At 35.9% G+C, this 23,527-nt stretch overlaps 1 protein-coding gene and 1 long non-coding RNA gene across 2 annotated transcripts; both read right to left on the reverse strand.

Moving 5' to 3' along the window:
• Positions 1 to 9,895: 9,895 nt before the first annotated feature.
• On the reverse strand, positions 9,896 to 17,049 carry LOC126695614 (uncharacterized). The gene is made up of 4 exons (XR_007646059.1): positions 16,844 to 17,049; positions 11,505 to 11,774; positions 10,431 to 10,935; positions 9,896 to 10,326 (listed from the first exon to the last, which is right to left on the reverse strand). It is a non-coding gene; the product is annotated as an uncharacterized LOC126695614 (long non-coding RNA).
• A 1,666-nt stretch (positions 17,050 to 18,715) lies between these two features.
• LOC126695611 (F-box/kelch-repeat protein At3g06240-like) lies at positions 18,716 to 21,999 on the reverse strand. The gene is made up of 3 exons (XM_050392429.1): positions 20,551 to 21,999; positions 20,218 to 20,248; positions 18,716 to 19,350 (listed from the first exon to the last, which is right to left on the reverse strand). The coding sequence occupies exons 1-3, from the start codon at positions 21,865 to 21,867 to the stop codon at positions 19,199 to 19,201; spliced, it is 1,500 nt and encodes a 499-aa protein (XP_050248386.1). The 5' UTR covers positions 21,868 to 21,999; the 3' UTR covers positions 18,716 to 19,198.
• Positions 22,000 to 23,527: the final 1,528 nt, after the last annotated feature.

Raw genomic sequence — 23,527 nt, forward strand, 5'->3', positions numbered from 1 at the left:
CTTGATCCCTTTATAGAGAGTTAGGAGTGGGTCTAATTGTTCGGATCCACTATCATCATGGGGGATGTGTGGAGTTAATGGATAAAATGGAGGAAGTGGAGCAAATTATGGGGAATCCTCCCCACGTTCTTGGAATGGCGAATCATGGTCTAATTATATTTAACCATTAGAAAGTTTTCTTTAAAATTAGCTAAGTGTTGTTTAGTCGTCCATTCCCTTGTGTCGTGGATGACTATTCTTTTTTGGATGATCGTGCTCTTGCTTGACAAGTTTTACCCATGCTTACGAGGCTTCTTCTTTTTAAAAGGTTGTGGACGTGGCCTGGTTATGGATGACTACCATGGACGACCTGAACTTAATTTAGACCCCTTTAGTTGCCCCCATGTCCTTGTGTCATCCATATTACCGTTGGCTTTACATGTGGTAATTTTTTATTGGCTGAAGGATTCCCCAGGTGGCATGTCAGGGTGATCTGAGATCAGATGTCTTGGATGTTGACACGTGGTGTAATCCCAACGACTTACAAGTCGCATCGTTTCGCTCTTCAAAAAAATTGCCATGTGGTGCACCCTGATTGGTTCGTGTCGTTTCAGTGTCCCACTCTGCTGCCTATAAATAGGGCAATACCTCTCCTATCCCTTCACATTTCTCATATTTTCTTCTCTAACCTCAGTCGTCCTATGCATCGTCTAGAAGTCTTCTTTCGCCTTTAGTCATCTCTATTTAGAATCAGGTATCCTCTCTTTTCTTCGCCTGTCAGTTTTTCTTTAGAACTCTTTACAAAATGGCTGAGATAGTGGTGTCTTTGTCTAGCGATAGGGAAAAGAGGGAGATAGACGAGTACCATAATGAGAGTAATAGTAGCGATAGTAGTAGTGATAGTAGTAGTAGTAGTGATAGTGGTTCTACGGACGAGCAATACTTGTTTGGGGTTCCTAGGGTTTCCTTAAAGGTTCTCCAAGAGGAGTTGAGGTAGAGGGTGGCATCTGGATCATTCGTTGGTCCGTCCACTAGTACTCAACCGTCCATCCCCTCCCCTAGTGAGGAGGACATTTTATACTGTTGCACTGTAGGCATTCCTTTGGAGATAAAGGAGAAAAGACTTTGCTCTCTTAGGGGCAAATATCAAATTCCGGACGAGCTTAATCCTCGTCTAGTTGCTCCTGGTGAATGGTTGATACTCCAAAATCAAGGGTTGGCATATATGAGGCTTATCTGTTAGGGGGTCTTAGGTTGCCTCTCAATGCTTTTACTAGGGAGATCGTTTATAGGTTGGGTGTAGGTCTAAACCAACTTAATCCCAACGCATGGAGGCTCATTGTATCCATGTAAGTGTTATGGAGAGAGGTCTTTGATGGGAATCATCCTCTTACTGTGGATAGGTTCCTATATTGCTATAAACCCTTTGAAATAAGCCAATCCCTTGGTTTCTATCAGTTTTTGGTCAGGGGTTCTAGTTGTAAGTTGATAAGGTCCCTTCCCTCGTCTAATAGAAAGTGGAAGACGAAATTCTTCTTCGTCTCAGGGTTTTAGGTAGGGAACCCTGTTAAGGTAGGTAGGGACCCCTTCCCTTCCTACACTGGTGAGATGGGTCGTCTGCATCCAAAGGGTATGTTACTTTTTATAACTAGTCTTGCTTGTTCCATTATTCTTATCTAATGTTTTTTTTTTTAGTTGTAAGACAACCCTCGTTGAACAACTTCTTCCTAGATTGCGTCCAACAAGCGCGCTCTTTGCAGACAAGACTTTTTACTTCTTGGTGAACCTTTGTCGTCTAGCGACTTAGGGGCTTGGACCTGAGCTTACAGAAGAAGCATTGGCCCACAAGCTTACCACCCGTCGACATAAGTTATTCATTTTGTTGTACTTTTGCTAGTTAGTTCGTCTAGACTCTAACAATTCCCCCCTTTTTTATTTATATATATATATATATATATTTATAGGAATGGCAACTACGAAGGAGAATAAAGGGAAAGGCGTTGCTGGTGATGAGGTTGTACAGCCTGGGGACGAGGCTCCTGCCCAAACTTGTCCCCACCTCGCCTATGCTAAAGCTTGTCCCTCCAGTCTCATCAGAGAAGAGGAAGACGGTGTCTAAGAAATTAGACACGGGTAATCTCCCCAGCCATTGATGCAACAAGAAACAGAAAGTTGACTCTTCGATGCCGTCTACCACTCTTATTGGGGTTCTTGACCCTGCTACTCCTTTGGCCAAACCTACAATCTTTAAGGTTGAAGATTCCCTTCCTCGTCCTGGTGTGAATCCATCCAAGCCTTCTCTTATGGGGCCTCCTAATATTGGTCCAATGACCCTCTTAAGGAGTAAAGGTCTTGCTTGGGATAAGTTTAAGCAGGAAGTGACTGATAAAGACATTGCCATTTGCTATGACATGTCCCTGAAGGAGTTTGAATGATCTACAATTCATGACCTCTTCAAGGTATTTTGACTCGTCCTTAGCTATACAAAAATTGAACTTTATTCTTTTTTATCTCACGTTCATGTTTCCTAATATAGGCCATGACCAAGTTTATGGCGGCGTTTAGGTAAGCCTATGAGTTGGGTAAGGAGAGGATCAGGCTAGAGACGAAGGTTCGTGACATGGAGAAGGAATCTATCCGCAAGACGGGGGAGAGAATGAAACTAGAGGATGAGGTGAGGGAACTAAAGAACCTAGCTAAGGGGCTGAAGGTAGATATCGTGGAGAAGGACACTCGTCTGAACCATCTTCAGAAGCAGAACGATGAGCTTAGTTCCTCTTTAAGCAAATCTAGAGATGAGGTGATTAAGGAATTCAAGACGTCTAGCGAGTTCACTGACCTCCTCGACAAAAACAATGCTGCAAGCTTCGAGAATTTCTGCATGGATGCCATTGAATCATTTCCTGGGGTGGACTTTGATTCTATCAAGCTCCCTATTCCAGCTAAGAGTCCCTTACTCCAGACGGGCTCAGCAGATGCGAACATCGAGGACGACGCTTCTATCCCTCATCCTATGAAGGATGACTCAAAGTCTGGAGGCACTGCCCCTAGTGGTTTATCCCCGTAAATTAAATTTCAAGAAAGAATTTACTTTTGTCTTTATTTTTTTTTTTGCTCTCTCTCTCTCTCTCTCTCTCTCTCTCTCTCTTTATTTTTTATTTTTATTTTTATGGGTCCGTTGTTTTGGACCATTTTTAATTTCTTCAAGTACATTATCTTGTCCATGTTTAAGGACGAGATCTCATACAATTGCCTTTTTAAGCTTATTACTTTAAAGGGTTTTCGGACGATGGTCGTCTACTCTTAAGTTTATTTATAAACATATTTTCGTCCATATTTGAATGTTTATTCGGCGAACTTGCTTTGGGAAAAAATGTATTAGTAGCTTATATGCCATGGGAGGGTTACAATTCTAAAGATGCGGTACTCATTAGCGAGCGTCTAGTATATGGAGATATTTGTACTTCTTTTCACATTCAGAAATATGAAATTCAGATTCATGTGACAAGCTACGGCCCTGAAAGAATCACTAATGAAATACCGCATCTCAAAGCCTACCTACTTTGAAATTTAGACAAAAATGGAATTGTGATGCTGGGGTCTTGGGTTGAAACGGGCGATATTTTAGTAGGTAAATTAACGCCTCATGTGGCAAAAAAATTGTCGTATACTCCTGGGGACAAATTATTAAGAGCCATACTTGGTGAATGTTTATTTTTATTCCTTTTTGTGGCCAATTTTAATACCCAAGCATTTTCTTGTCCATAGTTTGGACTTTACTTTGGAATGGCTACGTATTTCCTTGCCCATAACTTGGACTTCTTTTAGGAATTTAGAATGACTGAGTGTATACTCGTCCATGGTTTGGACTACTTAGGTGACTTTGGACATTTGATGTCCTTTTTAGATCGTCTATTTATCACATGCCTGCTTTTCCTCGTCTTTTATTATTGGACGAGTGTACAGGGAGGTGTTTGTTCCTTCCCTTTGCACTTCTGTTTTTACCTAAAGGTTTCATATATGATAATTTGCCTTTTCCTTGTCTAAGGATGGCTTATGACTGTCACGACCCAAACCTGCACTTCAAAATTTAGAGCATGACTGGCATGATAATATCAAGTTTACCTCAATGCTAACATGAACCAACTAAAGCTAAAAGTGCTTATCAAAATTCGTTTCTTGTATTCATTTTTATTTCCATGCATAAAAGCCATAATATACAAAGTTGATTAAAAACTTTGAAACTTTATTTCATTTTGAACTTTGCAAGATTACAACTTAGCTGTAACTTAAGATATTCGTGTAAATATTACATAACTAAACGTTTAATAAAATTCTTATTTACAAGCCTAACCCCAAAGACACACACTAGGGTTCAAAACAAACTAAGGTTTAGAAATACATCTGTGCTCAAAAGGATCAAGTACATCTTGATTTCTCCTATACAACAAAAGAGTTAAACTACTATCAGCTTATTTGTTTTAATCCCATGCAACAAATCTCACTTTAAGAAAAATACTCCACTAATCACATAAATGCATTTAATTAATTTTAATCATTAACCAATCAAAATTAATTTCAGTTAATCATATGTGATCGGCTTCACCACATACAATGCATGTTGACCGTGCAAACTTGATCATGCAATATCTTTCGATCCGACGGTCCGATTTGGAAACCGGGCATACCGTCGCGACCATTAAAACCTAAAGGTCATTTTAATGATATGAAATGAATGAATTAATGCATGTAATGCAATAATATTTTTGGGGTACATGGATAGTCATTCCAGTCATCTTTTTTGATTAAATTATAGGTGCAAAATCAAGTGTTTACAATTTTATTATTTTCTTTTCCCCTTCCCTCCTTTATAACAAACATGCATGAGAGAAACATTTTCTTTTTCCTTTCTTTTCCCATTCTTTTTTCTTTTCTTTTCTTTCTCTTTCCCTAGTTACAACCAAACATAGCCAAACACAGCGTAAAAGGTCTATTGCGACGATCACCCAACTGCCACTATAACTAACAAAACGTACTGCAAAAAGGTATATATTGTGGCAGTTTGGTATACTGCTGCTATAACTAAGTTAAATGCCGCTAAAACATAGTTTATTGCAGCGGTTTTGTATACCACCACTGTAGAACGCCACAAAAAGCTATATCTATTGTGCGATTCAATAGAAAGCCACTATAACTAATTCAAACACTGCTTAAATACATATATTGTGTTGGTTTTATATACCCCTGCTATAGTACACGCAAAAGGCTATATTTATTGTGGCGGTTCAATGGAATGTTGCTAAAACTAAGTCAAACGCTGCTAAAACACATATATTGCGGCGGTTTTATATGTAGCCGCTGTAGTATGCCGCAAAAGGCTATATTTATTGCGGGGGTTCAATGAAACGCCGCAATATATCTCATGTACAGGGGCGGTTCAAAAAAGTGCTGCAATATGTGACATATAGCAGCAGTTTTTGTGTCCTCTGCAAAAAACCCACCACAATAGCTTGTTTTTCTTGTAGTGAACTCGTTAATCAGATTTCACATCATGATAGTACATTTCAAACATTGAGATTTACAATGACTCCAAGAGAAGTAATTGTTGAGAAAAGGTAAAAGAAATCATCATACTCTTGAAACATCATGCTTTTGAATTGCATTAAACAAAACAATTGATGTCATGTCATATTCACAACTCCTCCCCGAAAACTAGGCTATATAGCAAAGTAGTTTCATCTTGATAAATAGCCTACATGAATATATAGTATCATAGAACATCCAACCTTCAAAGCAACCCGCCTCAATTAAAACAAAGTGAATAATTACAAAATCCAACCAATTTGTAGTGTACACATTGTACCAGTTGATTTAGTTGATGAAAATATTGTTCCTATGGTTGAATCAAAACAAAAAAATTCATTTGCAAGTGATGTTTGTTAACTACCAAAAAAAAAAAAAGCATAATAAAAAGGTGTTCCATGTTATAGATATATAAGAGGTAACAAAGACAATAATCTCACCCAAATAATCTCGTGCAGTCAGACCAACAAATCCCTGATTAGGAAATAGCCACCAGCTGTCTACCTATTGCAGAAATTTGGTAGTGAATTCATGGAAATTCGCACAGGAAATAGAACATGGAATTGAGAAATGAAAGATTTAAATGTTACCAGCCCAAACAATATGATAGTAAGGAAGTTTTGGAAGAACTGTTTTTTCTTGACCTAAAATCTGTAGTATATAGAAGAGTCAAGCGATTTAATATATTTACAAATTCATCCGAAGTAATTGAAGAGGAGTAATGCTACGACACTTCAAATATTACTACATAAGCCTTACAAATTATGAATATATCACTAATCAATTAATCATAAAAATGTAATTCATACATTTTTTTATTATGTTGTTAAAGTGATACTAATCACATTCATTAGCACGTCAATTTGTAAATATTTTGTAGTAAAATTGATTGTATCTTTATCATTCAAGAGTTTGGCTTAAAAGAAAGATATCATAACATTATCCAGCATTAAATATTATTGGTGGAAGGAGGTATATGAAGAACAATTCATCATTGAAGGTAAGGATGTGAGAACTTTTCCCTTTGCTTAGAAACAAGATTACTGTTCTAGCTACGCATCTCTATTTTTAAACTGAACATATTTAGTGACATACATGATTATTAAGGTTAAAAAAAATTGTAACCATTTTTTCACATTACTATTGAATTTATTGAACACATTAAAAAGCAAAAATATTTCTCCTCTAACTTTCATATTCCTATAAGAACAATTTTTCATCTCCTAAGTCCTTTAATGGTACAAAATATGAAATGAATTGTTCTTGTGTACTATTATTCTTTCTTTTCTCTTTCCTTCTGCCTCAGTATATCTCTACAATCTCATCACATTAATTTCAACAAGTTTTTCCCAACAAAAAAGAAAAAAAAAATTCAACAAGCTTTATTCCCAAATTAAAAACAGACGAACACATTTAAATAAAAAATATGATCATACCATATAACAGATGTAACATTTCCCTAACAAACATCGACCCATTGTCCAACATTAAAATCATGATTAAATTATTAAATTCATCACCCAAACAACTGAAGTTCTTAGAACAATCGATTATTTATTATCAAAATTTGAACAATCTTTTTACTCTACCACCCATTTAAAAAGTTAAAAATTCAGCACATTGGATCCATTTATTAAGGAGAGAATTTATACTCAAATGTGAGAGAAATGTTAAGTTGATGAGAATTATTGAGTAATTAATTAAAATAATTATTTTCTAATTGGTTAAGCACTTGTAATTTATATGCAAGGACAAAGCTTAGATTTAGTTTGTAAGTATTATGCATATTTTAATTAAATTCAACCATATGGTAGAATTGATCAATATGTAGCAAAAATCTTCATCTAACAAAGATTAAATTCAACCATACAATACAACTTATCTAAAAGGCCAACCATATAATAATTCAACTTGAGAGAGAGAGAGAGAGAGAGAGAGGTTATAGTCAAAATGGCAGTGATGGACTCGGAAACCCAGCGATTTTCTTCAAGCAAGTGAGCGATGATCAAGCAAAGACAAAGAGCGGCCATGAACTCCGTTGTGAGAACCACTTGTGGATGTTCTTGATCACCAAGGTTTCTTACATAATCAAACACCATCATTTCAATTTTGTTGTTGTTCCTTTGGTTCTCTGAACTCTGCAATCTTAATCCTTACAACAGCATGTTGTGAAATTGTGAGCAACAAATCACATGCACATAGAGAATGAGAGAGAGAAAGACAAAGCGTTGAGTTTTGTAGTAGGAACTGACACGTAAGAAAAGCTGCATGGAAAGGGTAACACGTGGTGAATTGGATGTGAACAACAAAACCGTTGCTTTTGCCTACCCTTTATTCCGTAAAGCCGTAACCTTTTCATTGTTTTTTAAATCATTGTGGTATACTTGTAGTGACAGAAATTAAAAGTTTTCAAGGCAAACAAAATAGACTGTAGGCCAAAAATGTATTGACCCCTTTGGTAAATTAATCAATTAATTATCAAAGTTAATTAATTAAGTCAATTTAACATGCAATGGCATGGTAGCACAAACAAATCATCAACTAAGTTAAATGCAGCGGAAAAGAAGTTTGACATAGGTGATTTGTTTACAAATGGGGAAAACCATCAAGGCAAAACCCCACCGGGTGAATTTAAGGTTACTATTCTTGAGAATCCATTATTATCAATCACAAGCGGTTACAAGTAAAAGGAATCCTAGTACCAAATACCAACCTACAATTGAACCCTTATCCCAATACCTAATTGGACTTGTATTGTAGCAGCAATCTCTCCGTTCAATGCTCGAATCCCAGTACGTGACTAACCAATGATGCATGGATCTCAGTACGTGACTAACACACCAACTTGAGGAAGATGTTGGCTGAAAAGTTCTTTCGTTTATCCAACAATAAAGATCAGGAAGCTCCTTGGTCACAAAACCCTTGGCGTAAAGATGCAGTAACTTCTACAGAGAATATGATGAACTAGAGCAATTCCGTCTCCAATCACAATATGCATGTATAATCACTTTGCATCTTTGTGACGGCTCTTAAAATAATCCTTATATATGTTTAGGGTTGTGAGAAAAGAAATCCCACACAAATACTCAAGGATATGAGTGTAATCAAATATGGAAAACCTGATTTTATAATTCTCGACAGATATAGCTTGTGTCGAGCTTCAGCAGTAATTCTCGATAGAAAGGATTCTATCGAGCTTTAATGAGCAGCACAATCTTCACTTGTTTCTTGGTCAGATTTGCATGGTTTCAATACTAAACTTGAAACACTTGTTTCTTAAAGTACTAAACACATTCTAAATCTACCAAATTACAAGTAAAGTGTGTTTTGTCAAAAGATTAGCCAATTACATCAAATATGTCCCTAACATAGACTTAATAAATGCTTCTCTCTCTCTCTCTCTCTCTCTTTTTTTTTTTTTTTTTCCTAATAAATGCGTTACTAAAAATAATTTTTAAGACAACTCAATAAGTTGCTATTATGTCCAAACTCCAAAGGACTCTCCAATACTTTTTATTTTTATTTTTTTTATACATATATGTGGAAGCGCTACTAAAAACATGGTTTAAGCTGACCTTTTTTTGGCTATAAAAAATGTCATTATAGCCCAAATGGACCTAAGACACTTTAGAAAGCGCGGGTATAGCCCAAATAGACATAAGTCGGCGCTTTTAGGAGCTATACCCGTGTTTTTAAAGCACATGTATAGGCCTTTTTTTGTAGGGAAATGATGTCTCAATCTTTACTCTGGTCATTTCATTCCCTATTCAAGAGAAATTTCAAAAAGTCTATGAATTGATAATGTGGAAGTCCTAAACAAAAATAATAGCACATACAAGCACGAAGACAGCACATAAAACACAGCATATCCGTTCACTGTGGCATATTTTTCCCAGTTCGTGGCCCCTGCCTTGTTGAATACAGATTTGTGTTTTACTCTCTGGGGGCCCACTGTTTCCACTTTGTAACTCAGCTTGTAGTACTCCTACTATCTTAATAAAGTTTTCTATATTTGATCTCAAAAAAAAAAAAAAAAAAAAAAAAAAATACTTGGAAGTTTTCTCCTTTAATTACAAATTTAGAAATGTTACACAAACCCAAAAACCACTACCAAAGGAAAAAAAATCTACTTAAAACCACTCTAGGGAAGATTAGCGTAAATAGTTCGCATATTAAAGGACTTAAGTGTCTAATTGCGTAATATAAAAAACCTTACGAGAGATTAGGGCAATTTTCCCTTTAAGATATTATTACATGGACACAAAGCCATTTATTACTCCACATTAAACATAGAATGGACACATCTCCTTAAATAGGTTATATAGCTATAAGTTTCAATGGAACTTGCTTTTTTAGAATCAAATTTTAGAGTCACTTACAAGTACGAAAGTGGAATACATCACAGCTACAACATTTCTTGTAGATAAGCATTAATATCAAGTACAAAAAAATATTGTCAACAGAACGTAGGTTGAGTGTTGGATTATTAAACTTGAATTTGTCTTGATTTCAAGAATTGTGCTACAAGCAGGAGTGCTATATGCAAAATCCGGGTTGTTGTTGACCATTAGCAATACCTTTGTCATTTGAACATAAGGATGCTACAGCTCCTTCAGCACCATGGTGAGTTAGGTTAATGTTGTTGAGCTCAATCTTTTCACAAGGTTTGCCTTTGCTACATTCAAAAGCAACTGCAATTTTTGAGCTAGAGGTGCCCCTAATGTTTCTGTACTAAACATCTCGAATCTGAATTTGGGAGTCATCCTGTACATAAAAAAAATCACCAACATGATAAATCAAGTTTTATACAACATATATTTTAATCAAGAACAAGAACACATAACAATATTTGAACAAGAGCTGGGTACCGTTTCACAATTGTGAGATGGACAATATTGTTGATCAATGATGATTGGGTTGTTGACATTATCCATAAGATGTCTTCAAAGGTAAGATTGAAAACATTGCTTGCATAAGACCTAGCCCATGTTTTGACCCTCAAGCCATTTTGAGTGCCAATGAATGTGCAATTAGTCACTGTTAATCCACTAACATCTTCTTCATTAGGTCCCCCAACAAGGCTTCCAACACTGATTCCATGACCCGGGCCCCACGTTACATTCCTAATGTTTATGTTTTTAGAACCAGGGATACACAATCATCTCCGGTGGCTATTGTTGAATCCATGATTTCAATATTGCTAGATGAACCAATGTGTATTCCATCGGTGTTGGGGCTATCTTTGGGTGCTATTATATGGATCTGATCAAATTTCATATCTTTGCATGCGAAAACATTGATGTGGGCATTCTTGCTGTTGATTGAAGTTAGTTGAGTAATCCTTGAATTGGTGATGAAATCAAATCTCAACAACTGAAAAGTATAAGGGAAACACACAATGTGAACAATATGCATTTCAAACAGAATTACAATTTAAAATTGTTCAAATTAAATTTTTTGGTTTATTTGACTTTTTTTTTTAAAAAAAAAAATTGGATTTGTTTTAGGAATTTTATTAGTTGTAAAAAAAAAAAAAGTACCTAGTAATTTAATAAATAAAAAATATACCTAAAAATAAATATACTAAATAAGTCTTCTTTTATAAAAGAGGGGGGGGGGGGGGGGAGGGGTTAGACAACCTCTAAACATTGGAGATAGTAAGAAAGAAATTAAATTGTAATTTTTATTTTTTATTATTATTTTGTGGAAGAGGAAAGATTTTTTATTTTTATTTTTATTTTAAGGAACATAATTTAAGTACAGGGAAAAAATATAGATTATAGAATTGTGAAGCTATATGACCCGATAGAAAAGGCTATTAAATGTAAGCATAGTAATATAGAAAACTAAGAATGACTCAAGAAAATGGCCCAAGCACATGATCATGGGCTGCTCCATTTTTTAGCCCAGTTTAAGATGGATTCGTTGAAACAAGAACTTACAATGGGAAGAGCTTTGCAGTTCGGAATTTTACTGCAAGTAGTGTCATCCCAAACAGAGGGACCTTGGCCATCAAATTTTCCACCACCCCTGAGTACCAACCGGTCTATGTATTGAAAGGTGATCCAATGGTTAACATTAATAGTAGATGTTTTATATGTAAGAGCTTTTAGTGTCCCATGATCTGAAATTCCCTTGGCCCTTGCATGGTCCTTTCAACACTGTAGGCCCCAATATATATGTTCCTCGTGGGATTAATACAAGATTCCTTCCTTCAGATTGACAAGCTTTATTAAAGACATTTTCAAAACCTACAAAGACAAACTCACACAATAAAAAAAAAAAAAAATGATAAAACAATTATATTTTTTTGTTAGAATGCTTAATGCTACTCATCCAAGAAAAAATTAATTATATTGAGGGGTAATTAGCGAGGGCCTTTTTCGAATGGTTCAATTGCACCCTTACATTACCAAAAACATCTTTCTCCCATCCCAACTCCTTCCCACATTTTTCTACTTTCCTCAAGATATCACCTCCAACCCAACATCACTTCCACTACCCCATGCCGAAACCACCACTTCCTCACAGCTCAAATTTGAGAGCCACATTTGTTCAAATCAAAAAATTTTCTTCCGGATTGGAGGGATCAAACCCGATAGTGAAATGAAAATTGGGATGTGATCCGATGAAGTGCATGACAAGTGGTACACTCTTGAACCTCCAAACTTCATGAACCAACTATTATTAACTAGACACCTATCAAGCCTCTCCCAAATTGAAACCCCATTTTCGAAGTGCTTACTCCATGTATATTTAGAGCTCTCAAATCCCAAATCCATGAATCCACATTCATCAATCACTTCCCTAAACTGTTGCATTTGATTATAAGGCCTTCTTGCACCCCCAAGCTTCTCATCTTGTCTGATAATTTCATTGAAGTCCCTATAACAAAGCCATGGCTTTCCTAGTTGTGAGTTTAAAGCCCTTAGCTTGGTCCACGCTTCATGTCTTCTTGCTGTATCAGGTTCCCCATAAAACCCCGTTAATCTCCACTCATTCTCTGTATTTTTATCAATTATCGCATCAATATAGTATCTATCTGAACCTTCCACCTTCAGATTGATCGATGCTTTCCAGTAAAGAACTAATCCACCACCCCTTCCCACTCTCAGTACAACCCATCTATGATCGAAACCAATGCTTCTTTGAACAAACTCTAGCCTTGCATCATCTGTAAGTGTCTCGGCTAAAAATACCACAGTGGGATCTTTTGCCTGAATGATTTCAACGAGCTCCTTCCCTGTATGTAGGTTTCCAAGCCCACGACAATTCCATGCTAAACAACTCATTTCTGTTGGCAGGGCTAAACATCAGCTCCCGCCACTACAAAAGATTTGTTCTCTTCACTATGGGTTACTTGAAATCGTTTTACTGAACCTGCATAGTTGTCTGCCTCAAGTCCAGCCATTCTTTTTTTTTCCTTGTGTCTGAAAACTTGCTGCCATGTTGTCCCTTGGTTTACTTCTTTCTTTGCGAGCCCAGGTACGTGATGCACATGGAGTCTTTGATTTGTGAACCCTAATTCCTTCATTGTCACGTAACTTGTTAAGTGATGATTTACCACTTAAATTATCACGTCTTGATTGGCTTAAGTTGTCACGTGGAATAGGGTTTTTAGTAGCATTCCTTCCTGATCCCAACAATTTAGCCACTCCAAACTCTTGTGCCAAACTTAACTCCTCATTACTCACTTCCACACCAATTTCGGTTTCCTTAGGAGTCTTTAATTCCCTAATAATTCTCTCATTAACTCTGTTTTGAAAAGCCGTATCTTGCCTAATAAACCCATCCACTTCATTATGCCTTAATGAGATAATTTCTTCGGCTTCAATGCTGTCATTAATGCTAGCCGTTACTCCTTATGACTGCTCCGGTGTGTGTTCGCTGCCTAAACCAGAATTCCGGCCTGAATTGCTAACCCCTGATGTACCTGAACTCATCTCCTTCTTTTTGGCATAGAATCCAGGAACCATGATCGCACTTCATCTTGCAGTAACAAAAGGTGGTGCTCTCAAATATGGTCCAAACTCACGTTGCTTTGGTTTGAGGGTGCCCTCACTGTCGATCCACAAGTCACAGTCTCTATCGTCGTGAGTAAGTCACCCACACCAGAAGCACATGTTTGGCAGCCTCGCGTACTTGAACGATATTCATACCTGTTTACCTCCTTCACCAATTGAAACCAATCTACCACGACACAATGGTAATGACAGATCAATGGATACCTGAACATGTATAAAATGACCACCATCAAATAATTTTGGGTTCGTCGGCATGAAAACCTCCCCCAAAACATTGTCAATTTTCTTGGCCGCCTCTACTGTCATATATTTAATCGGAATCCCATGAAGTTGAACCCATAACTTAGTCTTCTCAAATTTTATATCTTGAAGCGGGGACTCGTTCTCATATCGACTCATTACCACCAAATGTTTGTCAAAAGTCCAAGGTTCGCCTTCCAAAATTCTATCCACATCCTCCTTGTTGTCAAAGGTGAATAGAATTTTGTGGTCTCCAAAACTCTGAATCTTGAAACCATTCTTGGCTCTCCATAACGGGTTAAACGTCTTAGCTATGACCTCCATGTTGATTGCTCGCTTAGTCAAAAACTTTGCAACAATGGCAAACTTCTGACTACTATCATCATCAAGTAAACAACAACCTGGCCCCTCTCTATCCAAAAGAGTGAGCCGATTCCAAGATTGAGCCAAATCGTCCATCCTCTCACTCGCTCAAAACTATTTCCCCACCCCAAAAAATAACCCAACAATCCTAGGAATAACAGTGTTACTCCTAGGATACTAAGCACCTTCCACGAATGGACACACTAATTCTATTGTGAAGAGAAATTAGAGAGAAACCTAACTTCTAAAGACACAGAGAAACCTTGCTTACCTTCCTATAGCTTCCAAATTCAAGTTTGTGTGAATTGGTAGTCTAATTTAAGGAATGTTAGGTAAAAACAAAAAGTTTTGATATTGAACCCATATATTCTACTACTACTACTTGATTGTTATAGTTTCTTTGCATTTAATAATGAATTTTCTTAGACAAATGGAAAGAAATTAACATTAAAACTAGGGAGACAACTAAATTTCACAACCATTTTACAAAAATATTCTTAAATTAGCCTACCACCACACATGAGTCCACCACAATCTACCATTTAGTTTTTTTTTTTTTTTTTAATAGCACGTGTGAGGTGAAAGGTTAATTTGAGAATATTATGAATTTGATGTAAATTTGTGTTATTTGACTCTAAAATCGTAAATATTATTTAGTGCATATGGAGGACCACCTCATCAATGTCTAGTAGTCCTCCCATTCAAATACTATAATGCCATTTTACTCAAAAAAAAAAAAAAAAAAAAAAAAAAAAAAAAAAAACAATAAAACCCCATGAATCAGTTAATGATTAGGGTCTTTCAAGGACGTGGCTTAAGGTTCATCCTATTGCACATACGATATATCTTAAACTTAAATGGTCCTCGATATGCAGCAACGCAAAAAGGAAGAGAGAATGAAAATCCTATGCCTTAGGATTCATATATGGAGTATGGACCTATGATAACAAGCCTTGATACATTGCTAATTATGAGGCTACATTCAAGACATATCTCTAGTTTCTAACTTCGGGTGGATTTTTAAACCTGTCATTTTTGGGTTTATGTCACCACCTCAAACCAATAAATCACTACCCGAATAACCCCACAGGACTGGTGTTGCTATATATGTTTGTAAGTATATTTGTGCTGTGTATCATTGGTGAAGTGTTTTTGAATTGTGTGTTAGGTGCCTTGGTTTTCAGACCCAGGCATGCTCTATTTAGAAGAAATGGTCACAAACTCGTGATTGATTGTCCTTGGAATTGTCTTGGAACAATGGTAGAGTAGGTTTGATTGTTTGAATTAGGCATATGTAAATGACATTTTCTTCCTTGATCAGATGTAGAAATTTTCATGGAGCTGCGGCTCAGATGTTTGTCTTGAAAGATAATTCAGGAGCAAATTTTCTCTCAACACAAACTAATGATATGTATGTAGGGAGTGTCTTCGGTACTGAGCTAATTAGTGATTAGAATTGATTGATAATGTCTTATCTGTGGTGGTGGACAGTTTGGCTTGATTGATGTTGAGTTATTAATATCTTTTGAGAGATTGGGTGAGCTAATTAGTGTGTATAGATTTTTTTTTCCTGGTAGTGTGTAGTCCGTATTTATCAGACCCCTGTTCACTATTCTCTTAATTGTTTGCGCGTGTATATATACGACTTGTACGGTCCTTTTTTTTTCATTATTTCTGCTCTCTCAATTATCAAGTGTCTTTTTTCTTTTGTGTTGCCCTTCACTATAATATACATAAATACAACTTGTTACATGATCACTTTTGGGTGCTCTTTTACTAGTATGGACATAGATTCCAAAACCTTCTTTTTTTGCAAATTCTTTGTAAAAGGTTTCAACACCATCAAGGGAGCCAAATTGCATTCTGATATATGACTTGGATTTCAACTCACAATCACTAAAATCTACATATGGCTTGGATTTCAACTGAAAATTAATCACCAAAATCTTCAAGTGTTAAATCTTGCTCTGATAATTCTGAATTATTTAGGAGATCATATAACTCTTCACATTCTTTTCATAATTTAGTAACTATAAGAACCAATATAAATAATGAACACAAATATAAAATATGCAGACCTATTACCAATTGGAGCTACAAAACAGAAATAAAAATTTGAATAAAATTCCATATCTAAAGCAATAGTCACTTTGAGCTAAGTACTATTCCATAAAAGATTTAGTAGCCAATATCTATAGCTACAACTAATAGATCCAATATAAAAATCAAAGTTCCCTCTCATCAAGGTTTAAACATGTAGCTACAAAATGTATGTTCCTTAACCACACGTGAGACAATAAACTCTAGAACAACAAATAGACCCAATAGAAAAACGGAGATTATATCTACACATGCAGTAGTTATTTTGATACATTATATCTACTAGTGCATATAAAAACAACTAATAGACCCAATAGATTTGGTCAATAGCAAGTAGTTTAGGAACAGCAAAACAGAGAATGCAAAAAAATGCACGCACAACCAAAAAAGAAAGGAAAATTCAGAAAAATTGAAATTGAAAGAAATTTATAAATAGTGACAACAAACCACTACACCCACCAAAATTTTTAACTTTAGCATTCAAATATAGTTGCACACAATAAAATAGTTCTAGTTAAGAAATTATAAAAAGGGGAAAAAAGTGGGAGACTAACCAGAGGGTGATGGGTATATTAGAAAGTATCAAGCAAAGCGTGATGATAAGCTAAATGGCGCCATAACATGCGATACTCCCTAGCATCAAAAATCCTAGTTGAAGTATTCTTAACTAAAGCGTTCCAATCGATTTTCAAGTCCGTGCACAATGTGCAACCGAAGGTTGTGGCTTTTTTTTGCTGTCGGCGACCTGGCTGTTGAAGTGGATCCCTATGGCAATGGAGAGAGAGAGAGAGAGAGAGAGAGAGAGAGAGAGAGAGAGAGAGAGAGAGAGAGAGAGAGAGAGAGATGTATACTTTTTTATTTATTTAATACAAGATAAAAATTCTACTCTCCTGTAGACTTGAATCCCGACTCTTATCCCTCACATCCTACAAACACTTATACTTGTGGAATGACCATCGTACCAAATGTATGCGGTAGTAAATGTATATCTTTTTTGGGTTTAGAAATAAGTATGAAATGTCATAAATAAGAGATAATGAATGGAACCTTAATTAGAATGTCAGTATTAATGAGTATCTTTTTTTCTTCTTAATTTAATAGCTACAATGGAGGGAATACAAATCTCCTATACTATTTTTTGTGTACCACTTTATGTTTCACTAATCACAACTTGTCATGTATTGATTTTACTTTTCTTATAAAATTACTGGAGTTGAAAATGGAAAAGAAAATCATACACATAGCAAGTCGTGATTGGTGGAACATAGAGTGATACACAAAAAATGATACAGATGATTTGTATTCCAATGGAAGAGTGATTGAAACTCAGTTAAGTCTTGAAAAAATTAGGAGATGCCAACTAATTGAATTACAAGTCTCTCATCCACTATTCTCTTTATTTAGAGAGGTGCTATGTCCACAATATTTTCACAACAAATCATAAGTGGTTAGTTGTTATTGGTTCTAATTTGAACCTATCACTGAAATTACTTTTCTACCCTATCAATAACAACCCGTAATAACCTGCCACATATGATTTATTGTGAAAATGTTGTGGACATAGCATTTCTCCTTTATTTTTTATTATTAGAAATTTAATTTTTACCTTTTTATTTATTTATTCTCAACTAAAATGAACTTCATTAAACACCAACAAAATGATACACAGCAGGTTTTAATTGCTTCAAACGCAAAGAGTGCATCTCCTTCTATATCACACTGTGGAGCTTCAATTGCGCTTTCCACTGCCCTGTTTTACTGTCAAGGCTTCTACTGCAGTTGTTGATAATCTAGGTGAATGTGATTACAAAATCTCATACTCCCCCAGAAGTACCTGCTATTTCATGGAATATGGTTCAACTTGTCTTTACTATAACCTGCATTTTCCTCCAAAGGAGAATTATTACCACGATCATTTTCCCACCAATATACAGCTGCAACTTCATAAAAGAGACTGAGAGTTGGACTGCAAAGGGTTTATTAGAGGCTTGTCAGGCTGTTAGTTGCCTGGGTGAGAAATAACCAGTATGCAAAGTAAACAGTGCCAAACATGGGTAATTGATGGGGGGGGATTCACATAGGCTATGAGGTGTGTGAGTGCATGCATGCCTAGTGAAGATGAGGGAGGAATGGACAAGTCACTGTCACATTACTCAAAGGATAAAACTTAAATATAGTTCCCTAAGTGCAATTCATCAAGTTTTTCAATTAAATTCAAACATATTTTTTCTTTACTTATCAATTTTTTTTTTTTTTACAAATTCAAACACATAACTGCATTAAATTTAATTGTCTTTGTAAAAGAAAACTTTTTTCGTGTTTCATTGGTTTGTTCAACATGTGTTTCAATTCAATTGGGAACTTAATGTACCACACTTAAAGAATTGTATCTAAGTTTTGTTCATACTCAAAATGGTGTTGTCATATGGTAACAAATGGACTTTAAATTGCATCATTTAAAATAATTGAAAAACGAAGATTACAAAAGTTCAGGACTACAAGATAGAATAAATATGTAGAACTAGAAAATAACAGTGCAAATCACAGCACAACAGAGCAAAACCAATTTTTTGTCTGTAGGTCATGTATAGGGCATTTAAGAGCTAGTTTTGCTAGGCCAGTGGTTTCTGTGAGGATTGTTGTTGGTACTACTCACAGAGTGATTTGGAGACCTTGCTGCTGTGTTTTCCTGATGCCTTCTACTGGGGTTTCCATAGTGGCTGCCAACTCTGTTTCCAGGCTTGTTCCAGCTCCGCTTGCCTTACTAAGATAACAAAATCTTGTAGAACCCATCTCCATTGCCTTTAGTTCTACTTCCCTGACAGCTACCCATATGGCCACTTGGAAAATTTGAGGGTTTGGTGCTACAATAGCCTACAAAAACGTCTCCCTAGATGTGGCTTCAAAGGCTATGAAACTTCTTTGGTTTTGTTTTTTCCTTTCTTCATCTGCTTTGATGAGGATTCTCCAGTCTGCAATGTATGTGTACGTGTTGCCGAACCTTCTCTTTTCCTTGATTTCCTTGGTTTTATCATGAGCTTTTGCATAAGTCCTGCAGAACCTGTAAACCAAATGTTTTTTTTCATAAGCATTTGTTTTTGCCTTCAAAGATGACTTAGTTTCTGTGTATCCATAAGGCCCAGAAGGTAGTGAAGATCACCTTCACAGTATATGTGTGTAACGTAGTGGAAATTTTTCATTTTATAATCTTTTTTTTTCTTCTTTTTTTTGCATTTTTATTTACTTAGCAACAAATTGAACACAATTACCCCTTTTTAACTTTCTTCAAAGTTCCAAAACCATTTAACTTCTTGTCATTCTCAAGTGCAGCTTTCCTCACTTAAAGAACATAACACGTTTGATTTGACCAACAAACAGACATCAAAACATTCTAGAAACTAGGAATTTATTACCTACTATACCCAAAAAAAAAAAAAAAAAAATGAAAGGTGACTCAAGTACACAGGTAGTGTATTAAAGAACCACTGTAGAATTAAGTTACACTCTAAAGCATTCAAAAAGGAAAATTTAACGCGGTCATTCACAGAAACCAGTGAAGCATTAACCTTAAAAGCAGATGCTTGAGCATATAGGAAGCTTTTTTTTTTTTTTAACCTACTTTTCAAAACATAGAATGACCCCAACCATGATAAACTCAGGAGGTAATCAGATTTAATATCACAAACATTTGGCATAATATTCAGAGACAAGTCACATTACTCTTTTAAGTCTAACTTTGAGGGAAATGTCAATGACTCAACGCAAATGCTTCGAGAGTGAAAACAGAACAAGAGTGGACTCATCTCACCCCATCTCCAATAGTAAGGAGGAACAAAAATAAATAAAAAGATAACAAATCTGTCAATGATAAGGAAAGAAATAACCAACTATTTAGAATAAGTACAGCACTTGTTTATTAATAACTTACCTTTTCCTGCTTGCTTAAAACTGACCCCAACCTGTGGAGACAGAAAACTCATGTGAGAGACTATAGAATGCCAATATTAACAATAGAAAACAAGTCTAAAAAATGAAGATGAATATATTGCTGGGCCCTTTATAAATTTATTTAGAATACAAGATGCATAATGATACAATTACTAAGAAACAAATATTCTAATTAGCATTCCATATGAGTTCTATGTCACATAAGCTTATCAACACAGAAGCATTGCCCAAGACTGGAAACAGAAACTTGTGTAAAAAATGATGTTGTGTTAGTGTTAATACAATAAAGAGAAACTAGCATAGCTTATCTTGCCTTTGTCTTCCTTTTCACCTTTGCCCTTATGCCCTTGCTAGCAGTCGATGACTTTGCCTGCTTTCTCAAAGCATCATCTTCCACATTCAGTAGAACAAGGCTCTCCATATAAGTATCCATATAAAACGATGTTGATAGGGCCTCAATGCCAGGATCTGATCTTTCTCGTTTTCTGGGATTGTAAGACAGCAATGTTCCATACTTGTTCACTATAACTTCATTCTTTGCAAAACCTACCACATTCTCTAAATCTGGGCCAATACGGATATTATATAGTTTAGTCCAAGATTCCGCTAATCCATACTCTTTCATCACCCACACCGAGTAACGTGCTTTTGAAGACCATAAATTAAAGTTACCAGGGACAAGCGCAAGCTTGCCACCAACCAACGCAACCATCATGTTCAAATCAAAAGTATCTTCATAATACTTTGGTACATCCATTTTGCGAAAAACCTCATCCCTAATATTGAATGTGAAGATCACATTGCAGGGTGGATCATCATCAGAGTAATCATCCTCGGAATCAGTATCCACATTTCCAACATGGGCGAGCCAGTGGACCGAACCATTCACAAACATAGATAAGGACTGCTCCTTAATGATATACCGATGACCAGGGCCGGGAATAGTGCGCCACGCATTGGTACGAAGCGAATAAATCTGAACCACAGATGGTTCTTCTCCCTGAAAAGATCGTTCATCCCAACCATGAAGATACACAAGTCTCACCACTTTGTAATCGTCAGTTATGGGGTCATATCCAAACCCAAGATACTCCATAGGCTCATAGGAAGATGGGAGTCTAACACCAGGACTCGGAAGGAATACAGATTTATGAATAGAAGGGTTCCAGAGAATTGGAACAATGTCATAGGGAGTGTTACTGGGAGTATCATCCACCATACAAACTAGGCCATTAGATATACCAACTATGAACCAGAATTCATTAGAACTCTTATATGGGCAATGCAATTCAATGAAATCTGATGGGTAATCGAAAAACTCATAATGTTGCCAATAGGGTTTTGGGTTGACGAAATTCGTGTGTTTGGAAAAATGGTCATTAGGAAATGGGTCCTTGTAAGAGAGGAAAGCGAAGTTTTCTTCCTCTGTTTCCTCATTGAAATGACGAAAGAGAAGGTAAGGTGGGTCTTTGGGGTTTGAGAGTGTTCGACTGAGGTGCATTGTGATGAAGTCATGGGTGGAAATTAAAGAGAACCAGGTCTTTGAAACGCACCTGAATCTGATGAGTGTTTTCACAGGCAGACGTGAGAGGATATCCACGACAACCTCCGTTGGCATATAGTCTGACATTGTTTTCCTTCTCTGGCGATTGAAGAAAGTGGAGGCGTCGGACCAGTAGTTTTTGGAGTTGGAGAAGGATTTGGTTCTGTTTCCCTCAAAGTAAAGTCACTGAGAGGAGGGAAAAATGGGGTAGTTTTTGCCTTTTGTGAGTGGGCCACCAGGCCTTGTTGCTACGCATGGCACGAAAATGGAGTATTGCGAATGGGCCTCACTTGGTGAAATTATTCATAGAATTTTAATTTTTTTTTTGGAAGAAAAAAAAAAAAAAAAAGAAGCTAGCATGTGTAATCATTTTCCCTTTTTGGTAAGCCTATAGGTATAACCAGCATCCAACGCACGTTAGGGCATGTCACTACTTGACTTCATTATCATGATTTCTACATATTAGGAAGAATGAGATTCATTGAATATGATTATATAGGAAAACAGTATATAGTATTTTTAAGACTTAGTTTCGGTTTAGTACTTTTCTGCATCAAAGCTGTTAAGATCATGACACATGGTCAAAAGTAAATAAGTGTCATAATTTTGATTTGCTTAGTGCACAAGAGTACTAGACCCAATCTTTACCAAGATTCTGCTGCACATAGTGGAGTATTCACAATAGATAAGTCATAAGTCTCATCCACTTGTGGAATTCATTTTTTGTGTGTGTTTTGTGGCATGTTGTAGAAACATCATATACCACCCACGTATGGGTCACGCATATAGTATCCACATTTATGTGAAAAGAATGAATAGGTCAATGGTTTCACAAAATAATTTCTCCATTAGTTACAAAACAACAAAATCAAGTCAAGAATTATGAAAAAGGTTTGAGGTGAATTGCACCAATCTTTCTAAAGATTTATCAAATGACCTCCCAAAATTATGGACAAGTATCATAATTTTGATAGGTTCAAGGCACAGAAGTACTGAACCCAATCTTTACCACGTTTTTGCTACACATAGTGGAGCATTCGCAATAGATGAGTCTCATTCACTTGTGGACCCATTTTTTGTGAGTTTTTTTGTGAGATGTAGAAACATCATATACCACTTACATATGAGTCACACATATAGTATCCACATTTATGTGAGAGGAAGATATAGTTGATCGGTTTCACCGAATATTTTCCCCAGTAATTTACATCACAACAATTTAAGTCATGAACTATGAAAAAATAATTGAGGCAAATTAAACCAATCTTTCTTAAGATTTATCAAAAGACCTCCCAAATATTTGTATAAATGATACTCCTATTTCCCATTAAAAAAAAATGACACTCCCCTTAAGGTTTCTATAAATACAATAACTAAGTCCATGTCCACTTCCACGTTACGTCACTAGCAAAATATTTATAAAAGTATTCAATTTTTTTTACTAAAAAAAAATCATATTCATTTGTAGATCTTCAAGGAGTATATCATGTATATCATTTTTATAATCCTCAAAGAAAAGAAGTGTCATTTCGTTCATAGTTTGCATTAGAATTTTTTTTCTTCTATTTCTCTTTTTTTTTAAAAGGAAATATTCTATTAAGAAAGCCCAATATGGACTTATGTGTTGCATTTATAGAAACCTCAAGGAGGAAGTGTCATTTATACAAGTATTTTGGGGAATATTATTTCGCTAAACATAAAGGAAGGTTGGTGTAATTTATGCAAAGACTAACACTTGTGTTGCACA

This window comes from Quercus robur, chromosome 8 (genome assembly GCF_932294415.1).
Source record: "Quercus robur chromosome 8, dhQueRobu3.1, whole genome shotgun sequence".
NCBI lineage: Eukaryota > Viridiplantae > Streptophyta > Magnoliopsida > Fagales > Fagaceae > Quercus > Quercus robur.

What these genes read in the sequence shown, in the direction of transcription:
- LOC126695611 (XM_050392429.1), bottom strand. Translation starts at nt 21,867, where the DNA reads ATGTCAGACTATATGCCAACGGAGGTTGTCGTGGATATCCTCTCACGT. An exon ending in AGGTGAAAAGGAAGACAAAG is followed by an intron (nt 20,249 to 20,550) that starts GCAAGATAAGCT and finishes CTGTCTCCACAG; the next exon opens with GTTGGGGTCAGTTTTAAGCA. An exon ending in TTTTAAGCAAGCAGGAAAAG is followed by an intron (nt 19,351 to 20,217) that starts GTAAGTTATTAA and finishes TTTGGTTTACAG; the next exon opens with GTTCTGCAGGACTTATGCAA.